At 42.9% G+C, this 16,690-nt stretch overlaps 1 protein-coding gene across 1 annotated transcript in view; it reads left to right on the top strand.

The window, feature by feature from the left end:
- Positions 1 to 16,690, top strand: part of LOC106570313 (thrombospondin type-1 domain-containing protein 7A) — a 188,860-nt gene that overhangs the window by 106,944 nt on the left and 65,226 nt on the right. Inside the window, exon 6 of the mRNA XM_014142501.3 lies at positions 241 to 444. Coding sequence (XP_013997976.3) covers positions 241 to 444 — 204 coding nt within the window. The remainder of the gene's footprint in view (positions 1 to 240; positions 445 to 16,690) is intronic.

Genomic DNA, 16,690 nt, shown 5'->3' with positions numbered 1-16,690 from the left:
AAAAGTGTTACCACAGAGGGGGAGGTTGGTGTTGAGAGAGGCCCTGAAAAGTGTTACCACAGAGGGGGAGGTTGGTGTTGAGAGAGGCCCTGAAAGGTTTAACACAGGGGGACTATACTTTATTTCAATGTTATTTGGCATAGTAGAAGCAGATCATAGAATGGCATAATTATACAGCTATTTATGGTTCCATGGCAGCACCGGTATACCTATATCTGTTTTCCTGTCTTTTCCTACCAGGGTTCAAACTGAGGAAGAGGAGGATCGTCAATGAGCCCACGGGAGGAACAGGAAGCTGCCCTCACCTGGTGGAGGCCATACCATGTGACGAGCCCAGCTGCTATGATTGGCTGCTGGTGAAGCTGGATGAGTGTATCCCGGACAACGAGAGAGAGTGTGGACCAGGCACCCAGATACCACAAGTCCAGTGTGTCAACAGTGATGGTAAAGAGAGAGAGAGCGAGAGAGAGAAGTCTATTATATCGATGTGTTAATTACCGTGTAACAATGGATTTTCATGGTTTGTTCAGGGGTTGTGTTACAATACGTTTTGAGTGAATTGCGGCTCAGAGAACCATATTGTTTTGGCTTTAGCTTTACTGCCTTAAACTGTGTCTGCGGGGGCTCGGCCTTAGACAATGCCTAAGTGTGTGTGTGTGTGTGTGTGTGTGTGTGTGTGTGTGTGTGTGTGTGCCAAAAGGGTAATTGCTGTTTCTGTAGCAATCTTGTTTTGTGGATATTCATTATATTTATTGTTTGTCTTGATCCTAAGATTGCACAGAGCTATGGAGGCTTGTGCGTGTGTGTGTGTGTGCGCATGCGCGTGTAAAGCTTTGTGCTAAAGCGTCTGACTGCAGCATCTGACTGCAGCCACACCAGCCACGGCGTGCTGCCTGATATCCCATGGGGCCAAGGGGCCAGGCACAAGCCACTGCTGGTCGTAATTGTGCTTGCTGAGACACACACAGAGCTGTGCTGGCACTGCCTGAGGAGGGACACACACACACACACACACACACACACACACACACACACACACAGGGACAGAGATAGATATACAGCACCTGCTTGTTCATGTTCTCTCCAAATGAAACTGGGCTACAGAGACAGAATGCAGTTAGCATGTGAGAGTAAATGAAGAAACAGTAACCACAGTGCTTGTTGCTTTTGGCAAGCACGGTACTATTGGCTACTTGTAGTACTGTAGACGTCCACCATTTGAAGACTGAAGAGAGCAGCTTTATTTGTTTGGTTGGTATAGTCTTAGTCTAACAGGGCACAAATTGAAATCCTTTACTTTCCTCATTCTTACTCACACACCAAATGACAACTCTACCATTGTCTCTTAAAACCTACGATTTACATTGTTTTTCTAACAGTGCCGAACCAGGATGCTAAAATCAAAGAAATGCATAACTCCTCAAACCCGTCTTCACCCAGATCGCATTATTCTCTGATCGTGTCTGACACAGAGCAAACATTTGTTATGGCATGTGTAATAGGTGCACTTTGGGAGGAGTGTAACTGATGTGTTTTTTTTGTGGTTTGGGAGGTGAGCGTTTTAGTCAGGGAAGACCGAAGGAACCTTGTGTTTTAGTCAGGGAAGACCGAAGGAACCTTGTGTTTTAGTCAGGGAAGACCGAAGGGACCTTGTGTTTCAGTCAGGGAAGACCAAAGGGACCTTGTGTTTTAGTCAGGGAAGACCGAAGGGACCTTGTGTTTTAGTCAGGGAAGACCGAAGGGACCTTGTGTTTTAGTCAGGGAAGACCGAAGGGACCTTATGTTTTAGTCAGGGAAGACCGAAGGGACCTTGTGTTTTAGTCAGGGAAGACCGAAGGGACCTTGTGTTTCAGTCAGGGAAGACCGAAGGGACCTTGTGTTTTAGTCAGGGAAGACCAAAGGGACCTTATGTTTTAGTCAGGGAAGACTGAAGGGACCTTGTGTTTTAGTCAGGGAAGACCGAAGGGACCTTGTGTTTTAGTCAGGGAAGACCGAAGGAACCTTGTGTTTCAGTCAGGGAAGACCGAAGGGACCTTGTGTTTTAGTCAGGGAAGACCGAAGGGACCTTGTGTTTTAGTCAGGAAAGACCGAAGGGACCTTGTGTTTTAGTCAGGGAAGACCGAAGGGACCTTGTGTTTTAGTCAGGGAAGACCGAAGGGACCTTGTGTTTTAGTCAGGGAAGACTGAAGGGACCTTGTGTTTTAGTCAGGGAAGACCAAAGGGACCTTGTGTTTTAGTCAGGGAAGACCGAAGGGACCTTGTGTTTTAGTCAGGGAAGACTGAAGGGACCTTGTGTTTTAGTCAGGGAAGACCGAAGGGACCTTGTGTTTTAGTCAGGGAAGACCGAAGGAACCTTGTGTTTCAGTCAGGGAAGACCGAAGGGGACCTTGTGTTTTAGTCAGGGGAAGACCGAAGGGACCTTGTGTTTTAGAGACACAGTTTAGTCTCATTTCAATAATTTCATTCACCCTAATTTTATTAAGTTCAGAATAATGGAGAAAATATGCATAGCTGACTTGAGAATTTAACAATGCAAAAGATTAGTAGTGTGAGTTTATTTATAGAGGAATAAAGATGTGATTCACCTGTATAGAATCCCAATTCAATATATCTGAAATAGTTCATCTTAGTTTAAGATGGTGAAATAGTCCAACAATGAATAGAAGGTAATAGAAATGAGAGATGTCCATGGCATCCCTTCTCACTCCATTGTGTTATAAGGGAAATGTGAAGAACTCAATTGTCATGCTTCAATTATGGACTGTGCGTTGTAATTGTATTTTACATCCTGGGAATTTTCTATTCTTTCTCGTTTGACTAAGATTCAGCATATGAATATAGTAATTATCCGAAGATTCCTGAACCATAGAACACTGCCCGCTAATGAGTACCCTAAGGAGGGAGGGAGTGTAAGTGTGTGTGTGTGTGTGTGTGTTGGTACTTCTCAATCAGTTCTCATATTATAAAAGTAATCAAGGTTCCCATTCACATCCGCCAGAGCCTGGTGCTGCCTGGTGCTGCCTGTACCATGCTGTTTCTGTGACGATGATTACACACAGTCCTCTTACTGTAGCCGGATGGGGACAGGCAGATTAACTACAAGCGGAAAGTAAGCCTTGGTGATTACTAGTCTAATGGTCTCGTCCTTTCTGAGGACAAGAATATCTAGATTGTATATTGAAAGATTTATGGTACACGAGGAATGCTATTTGAACTGAGAAAGGGAGATAACTTTTTACATGAAGTAGTAATATTGATGAGGTGAAACACTAATAACACTAGTCTCTCTCTTTCCCTCCTCGGCTCTTCATCCTTTCATCCCTCCCTACCGCCCTCTTCTACTCACCACTCCCTATTCCCTACCCCTTTTTAAACCCTTCCTACCTCCTTATTTTCTGAACTTTCTATCTCTCTCCATCCCCCTTTCAATCCCTACCTACAGAGACTGTGTATTATATTGATCCATTTAGCTATTTGGTGAACAAGCCCAGGTAGCCTTTTTGTCTAGATTTCTGATTTCTTCATTCATGGTGCCCTTCCCATCATTCTTTGCCACTTACAGAGACAATATGGCTGCTGGATGTGGTGAGCTTGTTTTTACGGCTGCACCCTGTTGAATCAGACTTAGTTACTGGTAAATTAGATTATCTGGTGCTGCTCCACACAGTCAGATCCCATTTACACTGTCTTTCTTCCACATTAGTGTGTGTGTTTCCTGTGTGTATGTTCTGTGTGTGTGTGTGTGTGTGTGTGTGTGTGTGTGTGTGTGTGTGTGTGTGTGTGTGTGTGTGTGTGTGAAATCTATGTGCGACAGAAATCTTTCCCCGCCTGGATGGAATGAGACAGGGTTAAATAGAGGATATGTCAAACGATGTCTGGTACTTTTCCATCAAGACACAGATGAGACCCAGCTGTGTGTGTGTGGGGGGGTTCTCATGTGAGGTGTGTAAAAGTTAAAGGAGAATTATCTCTTTGATCGGTTGGAAGCTTTTTTCGCCACTGTGGGTTTTGTTGAATTGATTTCCAGACACTTGCTTGACGGGGAAAGAGAGGATGAGGGGGGGGAGGGGACTTTCTGAAAGGAGAGAAGGTTGTTTTGGATTTGAACGGTCCATGATGCAATACATTTGTTGTTCATTTGCATTGCAAATAATGTACTTCTTGCAAGCCATGAATCTCTTCATTATTAAAGCCATTCGTGTATACGTGTTTGTTGTCTTTTGACATTCATGTTTGTTTTACTGTCTTGACTGTCTACTACAGGCTTCTATTGTTTCCTCCCTGGGAGGACTTGTGATTAAGACAGAATCTACAGTATTCTGTCAAACAAAGATGCCACAAAAAGACAGTGAGTCAAAAGCCATAAGAATAATCATTGTCATTAACTAGGTTAACATAATTTTGGTGACAGATTCATGCGAATATTTTCAAATCTGCATAAAGAAAACATATGCATTTTCTCACCCCTGGTGTTTCCACCAAACAGACTTCTTGCGAATGAAAATCAATACGTGATGAGGTATTGCACACGTTTTCTCTTACGTTTTCATGTAATGATTAAAAATCTACATGCGCTCTAGCCAACAGCTCGCAGATACAGTGCGGGTAGGCTGTGCATGTAGGCTGGTTTACATGATGAGATTGTAATGGATAAGAGCGAGAATATTTGTATTTGTCAAATGGCAGTCAAGCATCGATCTTCATATCACCAGAATAAGACCATCAGTATTTTTTGGTAAGGAGCATCAAGCGCATCACTTTGCACTTTCACCACCCTGTAAAGTTCATCATAACTTATTTCATCTGTAGCCTAATAAACTGCATGCTCTCCTGAGTCGTAGTGGGAGGACCACACAACATATCATCTGTAGTCTAATAAACTGCATGCTTTCCTGAGTCGTAGTGGGAGGACCACACAACATATCATCTGTAGTCTAATAAACTGCATGCTTTCCTGAGTTGTAGTGGGAGGACCACACACCATATCATCTGTAGTCTAATGAACTGCATGCTTTCCTGAGTCGTAGTGGGAGGACCACACAACATATCATCTGTAGTCTAATAAACTGCATGCTTTCCTGAGTCGTAGTGGGAGGACCACACACCATATCATCTGTAGTCTAATGAACTGCATGCTTTCCTGAGTCGTAGTGGGAGGACCACACAACATATCATCTGTAGCCTAATAAACTGCATGCTCTCCTGAGTCGTAGTGGGAGGACCACACAACATATCATCTGTAGTCTAATAAACTGCATGCTTTCCTGAGTCGTAGTGGGAGGACCACACAACATATCATCTGTAGTCTAATAAACTGCATGCTTTCCTGAGTCGTAGTGGGAGGACCACACAACATATCATCGTGTGACTCCACATTTACTTTCATATGATGGTTATTATATTAAAATGTGCGTATAAAGTTGTTTCTACCACAATTTTTCGCATAATACATTTTACAGACACAAAAAAGATCCCACCATGTCAAAAGCACAAATTATCTGTCCGCATTTATAAAATTGGACCAAAACTTCCTGTTTCCATCAAAGCTGTCATCATTTTTTTTATGTGGTATGACTTTACTCGCATAAAACTGTGGATGGAAACATGGTTATACAAACAATTTAACGATTTCCTCACCCAATCTATCGCATGGAAGACTTCCATTTCAACACCCCCTATACTCACGCACACGCACACACACACACACACACACACACACACACACACACACACACACACACACACACACACACACACACACACACACACACACACACACACACACACACACACACACCCAGCCCCCATAGCGGCCCTCCCAGTCCCTCTTGACTGGACCTTATTGATCTTCTGTTGTCTGCTGATGAAAATGGATTCGTTTCCCCCAAGGGGCTCCAGACATGTCATCAGAATGGCTGCTCCTCTGGTTCCTCACGTCACTATAGGATTTTTTATCACTGGTACAGATAGGAGAGAGGGGACCAAGAAAGAGAGATGAGATGGGCTGGAATACAATGGGGTGAGAATAGGGGTTTCACAAAGATATTTGATCGGATGACCTGGGGTGAAGATAGGATGGGTGAAGATAAGGGGAGGGGATAAAGGGTGGGGGTGATGAGGGTAGGGGTAGAAGTGGGGGTTGTGGTGGCATCCTGGTCCTCCCGTTACAAGGGGAATTTTCACAGAAACCAATGGCGAAACAAAAGAGGGATGGAGGTGAGGATGGAATGGGGGGTAGTGGTGGGTATGGGATGGAGTGAGGATAAGGGTGGGGTTTGTGGTGGGTATGGGATGGAGTGAGGATGGAATGTGGGTGGTGGTGGGTATGGGATGGAGTGAGGATGGAATGTGGGTTGTGGTGGGTATGGGATGGAGTAAGGATGGAATGTGGGTTGTGGTGGGTATGGGATGGAGTGAGGATAAGGGTGGGGGTTGTGGTGGGTATGGGATGGAGTGAGGATAAGGGTGGTGGTTGTGGTGGGTATGGGATGGAGTGAGGATAAGGGTGGGGGTTGTGGTGGGTATGGGATGGAGTGAGGATAAGGGTGGGGGTTGTGGTGGGTATGGGATGGGATGGAGTGAGGATAAGGGTGGGGGTTGTGGTGGGTATGGGATGGAGTGAGGATGGAATGGGGGTTGTGGTGGGTATGGGATGGAGTGAGGATGGAATGGGGGTTGTGGTGGGTATGGGATGGAGTGAGGGTAAGGGTGGGGGTTGTGGTGGGTATGGGATGGAGTGAGGATAAGGGTGGGGGTTCTGGTGGGTATGGGATGGAGTGAGGATAAGGGTGGGGGTTGTGGTGGGTATGGGATGGAGTGAGGATTAGGGTGGGGGTTGTGGTGGATATGGGATGGAGTGAGGATAAGGGTGGGGGTTGTGGTGGGTATGGGATGGAGTGAGGATAAGGGTGGGGTTTGTGGTGGGTATGGGATGGAGTGAGGATGGAATGTGGGTGGTGGTGGGTATGGGATGGAGTGAGGATGGAATGTGGGTTGTGGTGGGTATGGGATGGAGTAAGGATGGAATGTGGGTTGTGGTGGGTATGGGATGGAGTGAGGATAAGGGTGGGGGTTGTGGTGGGTATGGGATGGAGTGAGGATAAGGGTGGTGGTTGTGGTGGGTATGGGATGGAGTGAGGATAAGGGTGGGGGTTGTGGTGGGTATGGGATGGAGTGAGGATAAGGGTGGGGGTTGTGGTGGGTATGGGATGGGATGGAGTGAGGATAAGGGTGGGGGTTGTGGTGGGTATGGGATGGAGTGAGGAATGGAATGGGGGTTGTGGTGGGTATGGGATGGAGTGAGGATGGATGGGGGTTGTGGTGGGTATGGGATGGAGTGAGGGTAAGGGTGGGGGTTGTGGTGGGTATGGGATGGAGTGAGGATAAGGGTGGGGGTTCTGGTGGGTATGGGATGGAGTGAGGATAAGGGTGGGGGTTGTGGTGGGTATGGGATGGAGTGAGGATTAGGGTGGGGGTTGTGGTGGGTATGGGATGGAGTGAGGATAAGGGTGGGGGTTGTGGTGGGTATGGGATGGAGTGAGGATAAGGGTGGGGGTTGTGGTGGGTATGGGATGGAGTGAGGATAAGGGTGGGGGTTGTGGTGGGTATGGGATGGAGTGAGGATAAGGGTGGGGGTTGTGGTGGGTATGGGATGGAGTGAGGATAAGGGTGGGGGTTGTGGTGGGTATGGGATGGAGTGAGGATAAGGGTGGGGGTTGTGGTGGGTATGGGATGGAGTGAGGATAAGGGTGGGGGTTGTGGTGGGTATGGGATGGAGTGAGGATAAGGGTGGGGGTTGTGGTGGGTATGGGATGGAGTGAGGATAAGGGTGGGGGTTGTGGTGGATATGGGATGGAGTGAGGATAAGGGTGGGGGTTGTGGTGGGTATGGGATGGAGTGAGGATAAGGGTGGGGGTTGTGGTGGATATGGGATGGAGTGAGGATAAGGGTGGGGGTTGTGGTGGGTATGGGATGGAGTGAGGATAAGGGTGGGGGTTGTGGTGGATATGGGATGGAGTGAGGATAAGGGTGGGGGTTGTGGTGGGTATGGGATGGAGTGAGGATAAGGGTGGGGGTTGTAGTGGCTATGGGATGGAGTGAGGATAAGGGTGGGGGTTGTGGTGGGTATGGGATGGAGTGAGGATAAGGGTGGGGGTTGTGGTTGTGGTGGTGTCCCACAGATTTAGATCAATACAGTGATGGTTCAGGATACCACAATCACTAGCTCTTCTTCCCATCACTATGGCATTTTCCACTGATAAAGATCAGTGGGACCAACAAGAGGGATGGGTTGAGAGGAGGATAGGGGTAAAGGTGGGGGTTTCACTGATACAGTGGGACTGACATAAGAGTGATGGGATGGGTTGAGATGGGGTGTGGAAAAAGGTAGTGGTGGGGGTTGGACAGATCCATGCCATGATAGAGGGAAGTTATGCGATAGGATGGGGTGAGGAGAAGGGTAGGAGTGGCGGTAGTGGTGGAGTACCACAGATTTAGATCGATACAGTCCTGGTGCAGGACCACAACACTATCTCATGTCCTAATGAAACCTTGAAAATACCTCAACTGTCTCTAAATCCTAAATCCCTTAAAGCCCTAAGTTGTTGTTTGTTTCCTTTTTAAGCCATTTAGGATGGTCCTAAATCCATTTTGAGACTTTCTGTGGTCAGGCATCCTTATTCTGACCTTCAACATCCCAGAAATAGACCTTAGCTCAATCTTATATAAAAAAACAAATATTATGCCTGTTATTCATAAATGTTTTAAATGTATTTGTTTCCAGGCTGTCAAATCAAATGAAGTAATTTCACAAGGCTATGAACCTGGAAATGATGCCTGATAAAAGATAAATATGTTTCTCTGTCCCTTAGGTCTCACTCACTCGTTCACTCACTCACTCACTCACTCACTCACTCACTCACTCACTCACTCACTCACTCACTCACTCACTCACTCACTCACTCACTCACTCACTCACTCACTCACTCACTCACTCACTCACTCACTCACTCACTCACTCACTCACACACTCACTCACTCACTCACTCACTCACTCACTCACTCACTCACTCACATGCTCACTCACTCACTCACATGCTCACTCACTCACTCACTCACCACTGCTCTCTTTCTCCCCCTCCTCTCTCTCACCAGTGTTCAGTTCTGGAGAAAACTCTTTCATTCAAGTTTGCAAACATTGAGGGGATCATACTGCTTCCTGTGCTCACAGCTATCTCATCAGATTTGGTGTAGCTATGTAACATGTGGAGAGGTTGAACAATAATACTGTATTAATGCATATGGCAGGGTACTGACTTTCATGGTGTATTAATGCATACGGCAGGGTACTGACTTTCATGTGATCAACATTATTGATACAGTACCAGTCGTTCTGCCGACTTCAATGGTGTTATGTATTAAACATGTAGAATATGTATGACATTATGTCAGAGCATCATGATCCAGGGATGTGTGTGTGTGTGTGTGTGTGTGTGGTGTGTGTGTGTGTGTGTGTGTGTGTGTGTGTGTGGTGGGGGGGGGGGGGGCGTGTGTGTGTGTGTCCGTGCATGCGTACGTGTGTGTGTGCATGTGGGGACATTTGTCAAGGACAGAATATTCCACCTCCGCAAAGATGACAAAGGGGTGATTATACTAATTAATACAAATTTTAATCCGATTGTGCAAACAGATCCTCAAGGAAGATGGATTCTTTTAATTATGCTATTGGACCAAAAAACAGATGTGGCTAATTAATCTTTATGGGCCAAATAATGATGATTCACACTTCTAAAATATATATAATCATCTATTGAGCTCACACGCAACGAATGAATCTATTATTATGGTGGGAGATTATAATACGGTTTTAAGTACCTCAATGGATCGTAAAAGAAATCACACTACAAACTATCCCCCTCATGCACTTAAGGAGATCACGAATATCATGGATAGATTAGAACTAGTGGCTATATGGAGGCTGACCTCGTGAGATATACATGGTTTACATTTACATTTTACATTTAAGTCATTTAGCAGACGCTCTTATCCAGAGCGACTTACAAATTGGTGCATTCACCTTATGATATCCAGTGGAACAACCACTTTACAATAGTGCATCTAAATCTTTTAAGGGGGGGGGGGGGGTTAGAAGGATTACTTTATCCTATCCTAGGTATTCCTTAAAGAGGTGGGGTTTCAGGTGTCTCTGGAAGGTGGTGATTGACTCTGCTGTCCTGGCGTCGTGAGGGAGCTTGTTCCACCATTGGGGTGCCAGAGCAGCGAACAGTTTTGACTGGGCTGAGTGGTTTAATCAAGCTAGCCGTCCTGACTACTTCCTGGTCTTATTCTTGCTGGCATCAAAAGTTTTAAAAAAAATCATAGGAGAACGAATGCGATCGGACCACCATCGAATTGGCCTCCATATAACTCTTACAGAATTTCCATGTGGACGGGGATATTGGAAATTTAATCAAAGCCTATTGGATGACAGTATGTTCTTAATAAGACATTAGTATATAAATAATTCAGAATTGACTTTTTTCTGCACCACACAGGTACAGCAGATCCCCTTATTGTATTGGATGCTTTTGCATGTACTTTTAGAGGCCATTCATTACAATGCTCATCATTGAAACAAAAGCAGTATAGGTCAAAAGAGAATAGACTAATAAAGGAAATAGAGGAATTAACAGCGCAGGTAGATGGTAATGGAAACTGTACTATAGAGGAACAAAATAGGTTAGAGGAAAAGCAATTGGAGGTACTTACTCAAGAACGATCAAGTGTAATGTATAAAAATAAAGCTAATTGGATGGAAAAGTGTGAAACATGCACAACATGATGTAAAGCTTTCTTTCCTAATAATAATAATAATAATGCAAAATATACAGATTTACAGAAAGACCTGTGTGAAGGCCAACTTACAGAAGAGGAACTTTTTGAGGCAATTAAATATTTTCAGTCTGGAAAAACACCACGTCTTGATGGTATACCAGTAGAGGTATATCGGTCCTTTTTTGATGTACTCAAAGATCCATTATTATCATGTTTTAATTACTCTTATACAAATGGTAGACTTTCAGGTACTCAACAAGAAGGTTTGATTGTATTACTACTAAAACAGGACCCAGGTGGTAAGTATAAAGATCCAGTCCATTTAAAAATCTGGAGGCCTCTTATACTTCACTGTTGTGATGCAAAAATCCTGGCGAAATGCATGAACATAGAATAAAAAAGGTTTTACCAGATATTGTTCATCCTGATCAGAAAGTTTTTTTACATGGATGATACATTGGAGATAATATACGGCAATTACTTGTAACAATTGAACATCAAAGATACAGTACCAAGCCTGGTCTTCATAGCAGATTTTGAAAAGGCATTTGATAAAGTATGACTAGAATTTATATATAAATGCCTGGATTACTTTAATTTCGGTGAATCTCTTATACAATGGGTTAAAGTTATGTACAGCAACCCCAGATGTAAAATTGTAAATAATGGTTACTTCTCAGAAAGTATTGAGCTTTAAGAGGAGTAAAACAAGGCTGTCTGTTGTCTCCATATCTATTTATTTTGGCCATTGAAATGCTAGCTATTAAGATTAGATCCAACAAGAACGTCAAGGGGTTAGAAATCCAGGGGATAAAAACAAAAGTATAAATGTAGATCCATGACTCAAGATTTTTCTTTAAGTCCCCAATCTGGATCCCTGCACAGCCATGGCTTGATCACTTTTCTAGCCTCTTTGGACTTAAACCTAATTATGACAAGTGTACCATATTACATATTGGATCATTAAAAGACACAGTGTTTACACTACCTTGTAGTTTACCAATAAAATGGGCAGATGGTGAAGCAGACATTCTTGGTATTCACATATTGAAAATATAAAGGAACTTACCACAATAAATTTCAATAGAAAGTTAGCAAAAATAGATAAGATTCTACAACCATGGAGAGGTAAATACTTGTCTTTTTATGGAAAAAAATCACATTTATTAAATTAACTCTTTGGTCCTATTACAGTTCACTTACTTACTAATCATGTTGCATAATCCAGATGACTCGTTTTTTAAATCATATGAGCAAAAAATATTTCCTTTTCTTTGGAACCCTAAGCCAGACAAAATTCAATGTGCCTATTTCTATAATGAATATGAGTTTGGGGGGCTAAAATTATTCAATATAAAAGCTTTAAACCTCTCACTAAAATCTTCACTATTTTATACTTAAACCCAAAATGGTTCTCCAGTAGATTGTTAAGAAAGGCTCCTCCTTTGTTAAAAACATGGCCTTTTTGCCTTTATACAGATTACAACTTCTCATTTCCGACCAATTGAAAATACAATTTTGTTTAAAGTATCGCCCTTTCTTAAACCAGCCGTACTAAGCAGGTTGCAATGTCAGTTTTATCCTCCAGAAAAGATAGAACAAATATTACAACAAATGTTATGGTTAAACTCAAATATCCTCTACGTGATCGGTGTCCATATCCTTCCTTCAGGTCCTGAGCTACAGGCAGTTAGATTTGTGTATGTCACTTTAGGCGAAAAAGGGTCAGATCCTTAAGAGGATGTACTGATTGATCAAAAAATATTTCAATGGATTTTTTTATTTTTTATTATTATATTTATTAATGATATTATGAATAGAAATGGAGGAGTTATGTCACATATGCAGCTATCGAAAATATATGGGAATGTCTGCTCAATTCAAACTTACAACCAACTGATTGCAGCATTACCACAAAAATGGAGGAGGCAAGTAGAAAAGGGAGAAGGTAGGGACCTTGTTTGCCTGCCATATTTGAAAGATACATGGCACATGGTTTATGAACTGGTATAAAAAACACTTTGAATTTTTCAATTTAAATTATTATATAAAATTCTTGCCACCAACAGAATGCTATATACAGTTGAAGTTGGAAGTTTACATATACCTTAGCCAAATACATTTAAACTCAGTTTTTCACAATTCCTGACATTTAATCCTAGTAAATATTCCCTGTTTTAGGTCAGTTAGGATCACCACTTTATTTTAAGAATGTGAAATGTCAGAATAATAGTAGAGAGAATGATTTATTTCAGCTTTTATTTCTTTCATCACATTCCCAGTGGGTCAGAAGTTTACATACAGTTGTGGCCAAAAGTTTTGAGATTGACACAAATATTAATTTTCACAAAGTCTACTGCCTCAGTGTCTTTCGATAGTTTTGTCAAATGTTACTATGGAATACTGAACTATAATTACAAGCATTTCATAAGTGTCAAAGGCTTTTATTGAAGTTGATGCAAAGAGTCAATATTTGCAGTGTTGACCCTTCTTGTTCAAGACCTCTGCAATCCACCCTGGCATGCTGTCAATTAACTTCTGGGCCACATCCTGACTGATGGCAACCCATTCTTGCATAATCAATGCTTAGAGTTTGTCAGAATTTGTGGGTTTTTGTTTGTCCCTCCGCCTCTTGAGGATTGACCACAAGTTCTCAATGGGATTAAGGTCAGAACATGAATAATATTCAAGGTGGACGAATGCATAGCCTTTTATAACGTATTGGAACGAGGGTACCCAACATGAAGTAGCGCGCCAGGTGTCTAATGGGACATCACCGTTCCATGGCTCTTGTTCGGTCAGATCTCCCTCCAGAAGACTCAAAACACTTTGTAAAGGCTGGTGACATCTAGTGGAAGCAATAGGAAGTGCCAAAATATTCCTAAACCCCTGTGTTTTTCAATGGGATAGGTTTAAAATCAATACAACACATCAGGTATCCACTTCCTGTCAGAAAATGTCTCAGGGTTTTGCCTGCCAAATGAGTTCTGTTATACTCACAGACACCATTCAAACAGTTTTGGAAACTTTAGAGTGTTTTCTATCCATATATAATAAGTATATGCATATTCTAGTTACTGGGTAGGATTAGTAACCAGATTAAATCGGGTACATTTTTTTATCCAGACGTGCAAATGCTGCCCCCTAGACCCAACAGGTTAAGGTCTGGGGAGTTTCCTGGCCATGGACCCAAAATATCGATGTTTTTTTCCCCGAGCCACTTAGTTATCACTTTTGCCTTGTGGCAAGGTGCTCCATCATGCTGGAAAAGGCATTGTTTTTCACCAAACTGTTCCTGGATGGTTGGGAGAAGTTGCTCTCGGAGGATGTGTTGGTACCATTCTTTATTCATTGCTGTGTTCATAGGCCAAATTGTGAGCGAGCCCACTCCCTTGGCTGAGAAGCAACCCCATACATGAATGGTCTCAGGATGCTTTACTGTTGGCATGACACAGGACTGATGGAAGCTCTCACCATGTCTTCTCCGGACAAGCTTTTTTCCAGATAGCCCAAACAATCGGAAAGGGGACTCATCAGAGAAAATGACTTTGCCCCGATCCCACAGCTGAATCAACTTTAGGAGATGGTCCTGGCGCTTGCTGGACTTTCTTGGGCACCCTGAAGCTTTCTTCACAACAATTGAACCACTCTCCTTGAAGTTCTTGATGATACGATAAATGGTTAATTTAGGTGCAATCTTACTGGCAGCAATATCCTTGTCTGTGAAGCCCTTTTTGTGCAAAGCAATGATGACGGCAAGTGTTTCCTTGCAGGTAACCATGGATGACAGAGGAAGCACAATGATTCCAAGCACCACCCTCCTTTTGAAGCTTTCAGTCTGTTATTCGAACTCAATCAGCATGACAGAGTGATCTCCAGCCTTGTCCTCGTCAACACTCACACCTGTGTTAACGAGAGAATCACTGACATGATGTCAGCTGGTCCTTTTGTGGCAGGGCTGAAATGCAGTGGAAATGTTTTTGGGGGAGTCAGTTCATTTGCATGACAAAGAGGGACTTTGCAATTAATTGCAATTCATCTGATCACTCTTCACAACAATCTGGAGTATATGCAAATTGCCATCATACAAACTGAGGCAGCAGACCGTGAAAATTAATATTTGTGTCATTCTCAAAACTTTACGGCCACAACTGTACACTCAATTAGTATTTGGTAGCATTGCCTTTAAAATTGTTTAACTTGGGTCAAATGTTTCAGGTAGCCTTCCACAAGCTTCCCACAATAAGTTCAGTGAATTTTGGCTCATTCCTCCTGACAGAGCTGGTGTAACTGAGTCAGGTTTGTTGGCCTCCTTGTTCGCACACGCTTTTTCAGTTCTGCCCACAAATCTTCTATAGGATTTGTGATAGCCATTCCAATTCCTTGACTTTGTTGTCCTTAAGCCATTTTGCCACAACTTTGGAAGTATGCTTGGGGTCATTGTCCATTTGGAAGACCGATTTGCGACCAAGCTTTAACTTCTTGACTGATGTCTTGAGATGTTGCTTCAATATTTCCACATAATTTTTCTTCCTCATGATGCCATCTATTTTGTGAAGCGCACCAGTCCCTCCTGCAGCAATGCACCCCCACAACATGATGCTGCCACCCCCGTGCTTCACAGTTGGGATGGTGTTCTTCGGCTTGCAAGCCTCCCCCTTTTTCCTCCAAACATAACGATGGTCATTATGGCCAAACAGTTATATTTTTGTTTCATCAGACCAGAGAACATTTCTCCAGAAAGTACGATCTTTGTCCCTATGTGCAGTTGCAAACCGTAGTCTGGCTTTTTTATGCTGGTTTGGAGCGGTGGCTTCTTCCTTGCTGAGGGGCCTTTCAGGTTATGTCGATATAGGACTCGTTTTACTGTGGATATAGATACTTTTGTACCTGTTTCCTCCAGCATCTTCACAAGGTCCTTTGCTTTTGTTCTGGGATTGATTTGCACTTTTCGCACCAAAGTACATTAATCTCTAGGAGACAGAACGAGTCTCCTTCCTGAGCGGTATGACGGCTGCGTGGTTCCATTATGTTTATACTTGTGTACTATTGTTTGTACAGATGAATGTGGTACCTTCAGGCATTTGGAAATTGCTCCCAAGGATGAACCAGACTTGTGGAGGTCTTATTTTCTGAGGCCTTGGCTGATTTCTTTTGATTTTCCCATGATGTCAAGCAAAGAGGCACTGAGTTTGAAGGTAGGCCTTGAAATACATCCACACCTCTAATTGACTCAAATTATGTCTATTAGCCAGAAGCTTCTAAAGCCATGACATCATTTTCTGGAATTTTCCAAGCTGTTTAAAGGCACAGTCAACTTAGTGTATGTAAACTTCTGACCCACTGGAATTGTGATACAGTGAATTATAAGTTAAATAATCTGTCTGTAAACATTTGTTGGAAAGATTACTTGTGTCATGCACAAAGTAGATGCCCTAACCAACTTGCCAAAACTATATTTTGTTAACAAGAAATGTAAATTTCCGACTTCAACTGTATATTGGGCATACAACATTCTCAGCTCTGTAGATTTTGCTGCGAAGAGACAGAATCACAAGATCATTTATTCTGGTATTGCCCCTATGTAACTTGTTTCTGGTCACAGGTTCAGGAATGGTTAAAAAAGTCACTACATTCACTTAAAATGAACCTTACAAATAGCAGTGTTGGGAGATTTGGAAGGCCAATGTCGATCAATAAATAGTATATTAATACTCATAGGAAAGGTTTTCATCTTTAGCTCACAATCTAAGAATTTGTTCTTAACTGACTTGCCTGGTTAAATGAAGGTAAATAAAAATCTGTGGACACTATAAGATTAGAAAGGTTCAAAATGTAAAACAGCACAATAAAAAAA

Source organism: Salmo salar, chromosome 14, assembly GCF_965601325.2.
Source record: "Salmo salar chromosome 14, fSalSal1, whole genome shotgun sequence".
In the NCBI taxonomy this organism is placed as follows: Eukaryota; Metazoa; Chordata; class Actinopteri; order Salmoniformes; family Salmonidae; genus Salmo; species Salmo salar.
The sequence above is the reverse complement of the archived record's forward strand: the minus strand, read 5'-3'. Positions and strand labels throughout refer to the sequence as shown.